This window comes from Solea senegalensis, linkage group LG13 (genome assembly GCF_019176455.1).
Source record: "Solea senegalensis isolate Sse05_10M linkage group LG13, IFAPA_SoseM_1, whole genome shotgun sequence".
In the NCBI taxonomy this organism is placed as follows: Eukaryota; Metazoa; Chordata; class Actinopteri; order Pleuronectiformes; family Soleidae; genus Solea; species Solea senegalensis.
In genome coordinates this window covers 13,754,881-13,763,487 of record NC_058033.1, presented here as the reverse complement: position 1 = coordinate 13,763,487, position 8,607 = coordinate 13,754,881, and the positions used below count along the sequence as shown (strand labels likewise).

The 8,607-nt window shown below is 40.3% G+C and overlaps 1 protein-coding gene and 1 long non-coding RNA gene across 2 annotated transcripts; one reads left to right on the top strand and one right to left on the bottom strand.

Moving 5' to 3' along the window:
* Positions 1-1,045: 1,045 nt before the first annotated feature.
* Positions 1,046-2,391, bottom strand: LOC122779441. The gene is made up of 3 exons (XR_006361570.1): positions 2,264-2,391; positions 2,012-2,165; positions 1,046-1,857 (listed from the first exon to the last, which is right to left on the bottom strand). It is a non-coding gene; the product is annotated as an uncharacterized LOC122779441 (long non-coding RNA).
* Positions 1,260-7,498, top strand: si:ch211-283g2.1 (sodium- and chloride-dependent GABA transporter ine). Its single transcript, XM_044041791.1, has 13 exons — positions 1,260-1,448; positions 1,733-1,867; positions 1,948-2,155; positions 3,580-3,712; positions 3,798-3,932; positions 4,077-4,180; positions 4,292-4,416; positions 4,896-5,008; positions 5,116-5,256; positions 5,345-5,444; positions 5,763-5,863; positions 6,458-6,625; positions 6,735-7,498. The coding sequence occupies exons 1-13, from the start codon at positions 1,322-1,324 to the stop codon at positions 6,885-6,887; spliced, it is 1,743 nt and encodes a 580-aa protein (XP_043897726.1). The 5' UTR covers positions 1,260-1,321; the 3' UTR covers positions 6,888-7,498.
* The last annotated feature ends 1,109 nt before the right edge of the window (positions 7,499-8,607 follow it).

The window sequence follows — 8,607 nt, the reverse complement described above, 5'->3', positions numbered from 1 at the left end:
TCATATGCCATGCATGTTGATACTGTTGTCAGCAGGATACAACTTGTATTTTTAATTCCCAGCCATTTGACTGCAGCCACAGGGGAGTTCACCTAATAATGTTTCTTTCTAACATTTTGATTAAAATGCGGGAGGTAAACTGCTCAGAAAACCCAGTTATACAGCTTGACAGGATAAATGCTTCTTGTCACTGCCCACTCCTGCACTGCTGCTGTAAACACACAAATGGTGCGTTTCCATTACGACAGTTCTTGGCTAAACTCTACTCGTTGTTTTTATTTTTTGCTTTTCCATTAGAGATAGTACCTGGTGCTTTTTTGTTTTGGTACCTGCTCCGGCAAGGTTCCAAGCGATTTGAGCTAAAATGTGACGTCAACAGACTACCAGCCACTGACTGGTCAGAGACTGTCGTCCCTGGAAGAGTCACGAGCATGACGTCCGAATCAAACTGAACAATGCCAAACTGTAGATCAGTTAATCCTCATATGACCATCAAGATAATCCGCCTGGATTTATATTGATTTTATGGCTGTAGGCTCAAAAAATGTTCAATGAGTGAGTGATTCTGCCCCTTTCTGCTCCTTTTTCCCTGGATAACTTTCTCTTTCGATATCTGGCAGTTATTCAACTGCTTAGGAATACGGTTCTGAGAAGCTGTGCTGGTGAATCTTGTCTGTGATTGGATGGTCGTTCCATGGAAGTCCTGAGGGCTACCTTAATTAAAAGTATATGGGGTGCAAAGCTCTATTTCTTCTACTGCTTTATCCTCCACGTGAGGGTCATGAGGGGCACTCTGCCAATCTCAGCTGACATAGGGCAAAAGGCTGCGTCACACCCTGGACAGATTGCCAGTCCATAGTTTTTGAATTTTCTAGATATCACAAATGGTCTAGGATATACGGTAATGAGAAGTATGCATATCAAATTGGTAACAGAAGGGTTGAAAAAGATTTAAAACATGAGTTCATCTCCAACATTTAGCAATATTTCAATATTGTTAATATTGTATTCCGAATCACAACCTGTTCAGCTGTATTTCATCCAGTGGTGTTTCATTTTTTATTTCATTTTATTTCTACAAATATATCCAACGAATAAATGTTATGTTGTTACATGAAAACGAACATGTAATGAGTTTTGCAACACGATAACATAAACATTTGCCTCTTTATGACCTGACCAGCGAAGGCATGTTTCTGCTAAGCTAATCATTACAGATAATAAAACAGAAGGCTATATCACCCAGGGCCACATGAAGCCCAGCCAACGTGCTGTGTAGTTTGGGCTCAGGTGAGCGACAGCGGTGATACAGGGAGCACACATGGATAAACAGCTCAGCAGACCAACATGGAGCAGGCAGATCGAGTTTACTCTGGCTGGCATAGGCTGTGCCGTAGGCCTTGGCAACGTGTGGAGGTTCCCCTATCTCTGCTACAGGAGCGGAGGAGGTGAGAAACCAGAAAAACAGACACACTTTTCATCCTTAAACACAACTAAGAAACCAGGCTGCCTCTTTAAAAGTAAACAAAATGTGTTGTGCCTGAAATTGTATTATTTTGACATTCTTTCACTGTATTTTTAGATGATCTTTATACATTACAGTAAGTCAGTGAAAACACAAGGGCAGAGTGAACTACTCAGAAGTCTCGAAGATTATAGACGACCATAAACGGGTACAGTTTCCTTTGTCACTACATTGTGTAAAGGTTGACTTGTCTTCATTTTATGCCAGGGGCCTTTCTGGTGCCATACCTGCTCATGCTGGTGGTGCTGGGGATCCCTCTGCTCCATATGGAGCTGACTGTGGGTCAGTACACAAGGAGAGGGCCTGTCCATGGTCTGGCTAGTGTCTGTCCACTGTTAAAAGGTACAATGTGACATGAATAAATGGTCTCCGATGTCAAAAATGTGACTGAGACTGACACTATTTTTTGTATCTATCCTCAGGAGTGGGCATGGCAACAGTTGCAATCTCCTTCATAATGTGCACCTACTACAATGTTGTCATCACCTGGGCTCTTTATTATCTCTTCAGCTCCTTCCAGTCACCGCTGCCCTGGCAGAACTGCAACAACACATGGAATACACCCAACTGTACCAATCATGCCACCAACAGCAGCTACTCCTCCTCCACAGCTAGCCAAGAGTTCTTCAAGTATGTTTCACTGTGCGGGAGAAACCAGAGTCACAAAAAAAGCAAACTTACAGGATTGCAGAGTCACCGTAGTTTGGCCAGAGGCCAGGCAAATGGCACAGCACAAACCCTAATTATGGCAAGGTTGATACAGCAAACAATATTGCACACGTTGACAACGTCAAAGTGAAGCGAAAGAGCAGCGTACTCATGGGAGACAGCACAGTCGTGTGGAGGATATCAGTCAAAGTAAAGATCAGTGATAAGGCTCACAAATAAAAACATAAAAGGAGGTAATGTAACGTGTCACGTTGACCTTTGTCAGTTTTCTTGCATAAGGTTTTCCACAAAGAAAGTGACGCCATGCTCAAGATTCCCATGGATTAGTGTTCATGTTTCACACTTGGTTTACCGATTAACTTGATTTAATTGTAGTTGGTGGATAAACATAGGGATTCAATTTCATTTTAGGTTAAAACTGTTTAAGTCTTTAGAAAAAAAAAAAAAAGGAATGTCAGCCGAGCAAACGGTTATTTAACATTTTTTTTAAATGATTCCAAAATGACACAGTCACTGCTCTGGAAATCATTCATTTTGTGTGAAGACAACGGTTACAGTGTAACTCAAACACACACACCTGAATTCAAACTTTCTCACACCTCTAGCCTCTGGAAGGAAATCTGTCTCGGCGCATTTATACCGTCAGTCAGAGGAAGTGGTTTTATTTGAGTGTGACAACTGTCGCTTCCTGCATGTGCCTTTACAGTCAATTACTGTATCCCTGAGATTGTACTTGCGTATAATGACAGAAATATAATAACATAACTTCACAGTAGTATGCCATGTATTACTGTGACCTAGCAGTATTTTTAAATACTGGATTTAACTGTATGAATCACTAAGTTGCCGAGTAATTTCACAAGAAAACACACAAATACAGTGGTTGGAAATGAAGATAGCATCATTATTATGAAATGTACAATTCAAATCTGTGAAATCTGGGAAATAATTGACCATATACATGATGAAAGAAAGGTACACTGAATTCATTTTATTTTCTAAACGTAAATATTAACATATATTCACGTTCTCACACTGCTGGTAAAGGCATAAGGGGGTCATTTTGGGGTTTCGCTGTCACTGCGCAGGATGTTTAAACATTAAAGGGAAGGGATCTGACCACCAACTTTTTGGTTAGTGGACAACCCACCTAAGAAGAAGCCAAAAGTCTGTAAATGTTTCTATTTCTGTGCATTCATGCAATATGTGAGTGATAATGATCAGATCACGACAACACACAAACCAGACTGAGGCAGAATAATGAGAATACTTTCCAGTATAATAACTCATTTAATACATTTATTAGTGTGCGTGTTCTCCCTTTTGAGACACAATAATGTGCATAATGATAACAGTGTTTGTTTGTTTGCTTGTTTTCGTTGCAGATATAAGATGCTGGAGCAGACGAGCGGAGTGGAGGAGACAGGAACGATACGCTGGGAACTCTTCCTCATCCTCGTCCTGGCCTGGATTCTCATTTACCTTTGTATTTTCAAGGGGGTGAAATCGACAGGCAAGGTGACAGACAGGAGGGCGACTGAAACGGAGACAAGGAGACGCACTGACTGGCAGACAGTGAATCACTGTTTGTTTCTGTGTGTAGGTGGTGTACTTCACAGCCCTGTTCCCATATGTCATCCTGATTGCCCTGCTCATCAATAACGTGCAGCTTCCCGGGGCATTAGATGGGATTACCTTCTTTATTGTGCCAAAATGGGAGAAACTGCTCTTAGTGGAGGTAAGAAATAATGAAAAAAAAAACAATCACTCCAGGAAGTTCAAATGCACTAAAATGACTGACTCTGTTTGATCAGACTATTGTTCATATTAAATCAGGCGTTTTTGATTGGCAGTGATTGGTGAACGCCCCTCTGTGTTGCAGGTGTGGGTGAATGCTGCAGCACAGATTTTTAACTCCATTGGGATCGGTTTTGGGTCCCTCTTCGCCATGTCCAGCTATAACTCCTTCAACAACAACGTTCTGAAGTAAAGAGAAAAATCCACATCCACTCCTCAGAATCAGCAAAAGTCATGTGTGTGTGTGTGTGTGTGTGTGTGTGTGGTAAAAGGTGATATAAACATTTCCTCTCTGCACAGAGACACCCTGACTATATGCATCATCAACTCCCTGACCAGTATCCTGGCAGGCTTTGTTATCTTCTCTGCCTTTGGATACATGTCGTATCTCCAGGGAATTCCTGTCAGCGATCTGGCTGTGGACGGTAAGACAACAAATCGACGGTCCCTCCTGTCAAACCATGTAATCTCTACTGATTTGTTTTGACCTCAGTCTGCACTGCATTCACTTCTGTTTCATTTCATCTGTTTAAAAATGAGGAGAGCGGACGAGTGTGAGTGCGTGAGTCATCTTGCAAAACAGTGCTCTTCTTCCAGGTCATTGTTTTTTTGTTTTTTACATTAATGTATTTAAAAATTCATATGGCGTAGAGGTAAACCGAAGAGGCCGCAATCCAATAAAGTATGAGTCATGACTGATGGCAAAATAATTCAATTCTAAAAGGCCGACTCAAACCCTATGAACTCATACATCGGTGCTTTTACAGAAACACTTAAGGTGCTTGAGATTGAACTTTATATTTCCGCAGAGAATGTCACGTCATGCCCATCATATGTAGTCAAACAGAGCCCGGGAATCAACCCGTCATTTTTGGTCAACACTAACATCTTCGTGTGTATCTAGGTCCAGGACTGGTTTATGTTGTTTACCCACAAGCCTTTGCCAACATGCCATTGCCTCAACTCTGGGCTGTGCTGTTCTTTTTTATGCTGCTTTGCCTTGGACTGGACAGTGAGGTAATTCATCAAGAAGAAAGATAAACATGACAACTCTCGCGATCATTTACAGGGGAAAAAACACCAATCCTTCAGATATTACTTTATAATTCTTTTTTTTCCCCCAGTTTGCAATGGTTGAGGTCATGGTGACCAGTCTCATGGATGAATTCTATCAGTACCTGATGAAGTTTTTCAAGAGGAAGGAGCTGTTTGTCCTTGCTGTATGTGGTGTAGCCTGCCTTTTTGGAATCCCTTGTGTCATGCAGGTACACGCTCTTTTTTTTTTTTTGTTACTGGATGACTTTTCACTACATTATAACCAAACTGTGTGAACTTTACTTTGTCTCTGTCCAGGTAGGGATCTATGTTTTCCAGCTGATGGACCATTACACTGCCATAGTGTCCATCATGTTTCTTGCATTCTTTGAAGTTATCGCCATCTGTTGGTGTTATGGTAAGATGATTACGGTATGGTAGTATGACATAAAGGTACTGTTGGCAGGCATTACTACCTCCACTACGACGGTTCTCAGTGTGCCAGTGTTTGTTTTTAAAAGGCATAACATAAAAAAGTAAAGAATGGATTTTGATCAATCGAACCCAAGGATAAAGATGTTGGTGGTGATCTGCAGATGGAAACGGCCTGGCCTTGTTGGAGGCTGTGCTCTCTAAGCACCTTCTCTGTATTTGATTCATGGGCCATTCACATGCAACATATTTTGTGCATGCATCATTCCCAGCGTGAAAATGAAACATAATTGGCTGTTTGCAGGTGTGAAACGCCTTTCAGACAACTTGGAAGTGATGACAGGAAAGAGGGCAAACATCTTCTTCAGACTGTGTTGGCTCATTATTGCTCCAGTGCTGATCGCTGTACGTAAGAAGGCTTTTCTTTTCCCCACATTACCAGTTGTTGTTGTTGTTTGTCAAACTCAGGGTCCGTGGACCACACCTGGTCCGCAGAGCGATTGCATTCAACCTGCGAGATAATATTTTATGTCTGTAAGAACTGGCCCGCCGGTATAAAGTACATGCATCACTCGTACTTTTGACATAAAGTTGAATTTAAAGGGTGTTGAAATTGAAAGAGACTATGAAACAAAGTGTTTGGGAGTCATTATAGACCACACATTTATTGCTATTCTTTATAAAAAATAAAAGATTTATTGAATAAAACTGCCTTAGGATAATGTGCTGTTCACTTGTAATGCTTTATACTCTATGTCATACAGTGCCAAAATGTGGGAATCACAATGAAACTTCACAAAAGAGCAATTAGAATAATCCACTAACAGTTTGTCAAGGGATCTTTTACGTAAAAATGTCTAGACATTGTATTTTCTAAAACACTAGAGATAATTTTTTTGTGTATTTTCTCCCTGGCATTGGCTCTCTCTGTGACTGTGTTCAACCGCCCCTTGCTTTAATATTGTGTCACAAACTAAAGAAAACTTTCTTCTTGTGCAGGTCATCCTCATTTTCTCCATCATACAGTTCAAACCAGCCCGTTATGAGGACTACGTCTTCCCTCCCTGGGCTCAGGGTGTTGGGTGGGTCATTGCCCTGGCCTCCATCATCTGGATTCCTTTGGGGGCAATTCACACGCTGTGGGTGCTGCCCGGCTCCTTCACACAGGTGCACACACACACACACACACACACACGTATAAAACTGCATGTGTCACCATGTCTTTTGCATAGCAAATCAAGCTGTGTTTGATATTATTGATCCCCTTCTCCAACAGAAACTGAAGCTGTCCATCACACCACACAGTCTGGATGAAAAGTCAAATATGCCGTATTATGAGAGGGGGGGAGCAGACGCACAGCCGGCCATATCTGTCATCAGCTCAAACTTCACGGCACCTGAGAAATCTCCAATTCAAACAAACCTCTGATACCTCAGTTCTGTGTGCAACCATCACAGTCAGTCAATCAGAAAGTGTTGTAATTAGTCTTCTGGTAACGAAAATGATTTACATGATTGCAATAACATGCTGTTGCATGGCCTCCATGCCAATTATTTATAATAGCCATTTTTGTAAGGCTGCAAATTTAATTTGAGACTTTGTTGAGCTTTTATTTGTGTCACTTTGTTCCATTTTATAATGGCAATTGATTATGTGGTAAAGATATTATGTGTTTATAATCTGTTATTGTTTGCATCTTCAACATCTAGTCCACATTTCCCTCTAAAGGCCAAAGTAAATGGAACTAAAGACTGACCCAACACTCTTTTTTGGCCTCGACTTTGCCAAGTGTGCCACCTTCTGGCCACAAATGTTGATGCAGAAGTTAAAGTCGGCTACTGCTGTAGAGCTACAATTCATAGATTTGTCAGAGATATAAAGCTAATGGATGTATGGAGGGAAAGGAATCAAAATACTAAAGCCTATTCCTGTCATTCAGGCTCCCACCATACTTATTTTAGAATAGATTTTTTTCTTATCTCTACCATATTGCAATAAAAAGTTCACAATTGCTCTTATGACAATATTGTGATCTCGGATCACGCCTCCTGCTGTTTGGTTTATAGAGATGTGAAGCTTAAAAGAGACCTTCCGAGATGGCAATTCCAGCATAAATGGTTACAGGATGATGACTTGGTGAAATACTTAAGTAAACAAATTGACGATTTTTTAAAAAATAAATACCACACAAACAACAGCGTGCACGAAATGGGAAGCATTTAAGGCATTCCTTAGAGGACATATAATTAGCTATACAGCTTTTAAATCTAAAAAGAATCAAGAAGTTAGGACACAATTAGAATGTAAAATAAAAGTACTTCAAGACAAAGGTAATAGAGACCATAATCCACAATTAGAAAAAGAGTTATTGATTCTGAGAGCAGAATATGATAAACATTCTGCTTCTAGAGCTGCATCAAGCCTTTTGCGCCTTAAACAATCGTTTTATGAACAAGGAGATAAAGCTGGCAAGCTGTTGGCATGGCAAATAAAGCAATTGAAATCTAAAATACCTATCACATCTATTATATCAAATACTCAGGTTTTGTTGGAACCCAGAGGAGATTAATACGGCTTTTAAAAACTACTATGAAGAGCTGCATGAAGCACAAACAACTATACAATCAGAGGATATAAATATATTTTTAAATAAATTGGATATACCTAAGATCTCAAAGGAAAATGAAAATGATTTAAACATAGAAATCACTATAAAAGACATAGAACAAGCCATTGATAAGATGAAATCTGGTAAAAGAGCCGGTCCAGATGGTCTCCCGATTGATCTATACAAGAAATTTAAAGGTAAATTAATGGCTCCCCTGTTGGAAATTATTACAGAAGTGTTTCAGTCAAACGACCTTCCTTCCACAATGAATACAGCAATGATTGCCCTTTTGCCAAAACCAGGTACACCATCCAATAGGTGTGACAATTTTAGACCTATCAGTCTATTAAATTCTGATTTAAAAATAATCACTAAGGTTCTAGCCCAGTGATTACAAAACATTTTACCAGGTACAATTAATCATGATCATAATGGGTAGACAGGGCTTTCACAGCGTAAGGCGAGTGTTAAATATAATTCATTATAATAATGATGCACCAGACACTGCTCTTCTGTCAATAGATGCCGAAAAGGCGTTTC

Bases quoted from the DNA above. Each gene is read 5' to 3' on its own strand.
- si:ch211-283g2.1 (XM_044041791.1), top strand. From the start codon at position 1,322: ATGGATAAACAGCTCAGCAGACCAACATGGAGCAGGCAGATCGAGTTT. The intron at 1,868-1,947 runs GTACAATGTGAC...ATCTATCCTCAG, and splicing joins TGTCTGTCCACTGTTAAAAG to GAGTGGGCATGGCAACAGTT. The intron at 5,445-5,762 runs GTAAGATGATTA...GGCTGTTTGCAG, and splicing joins CGCCATCTGTTGGTGTTATG to GTGTGAAACGCCTTTCAGAC.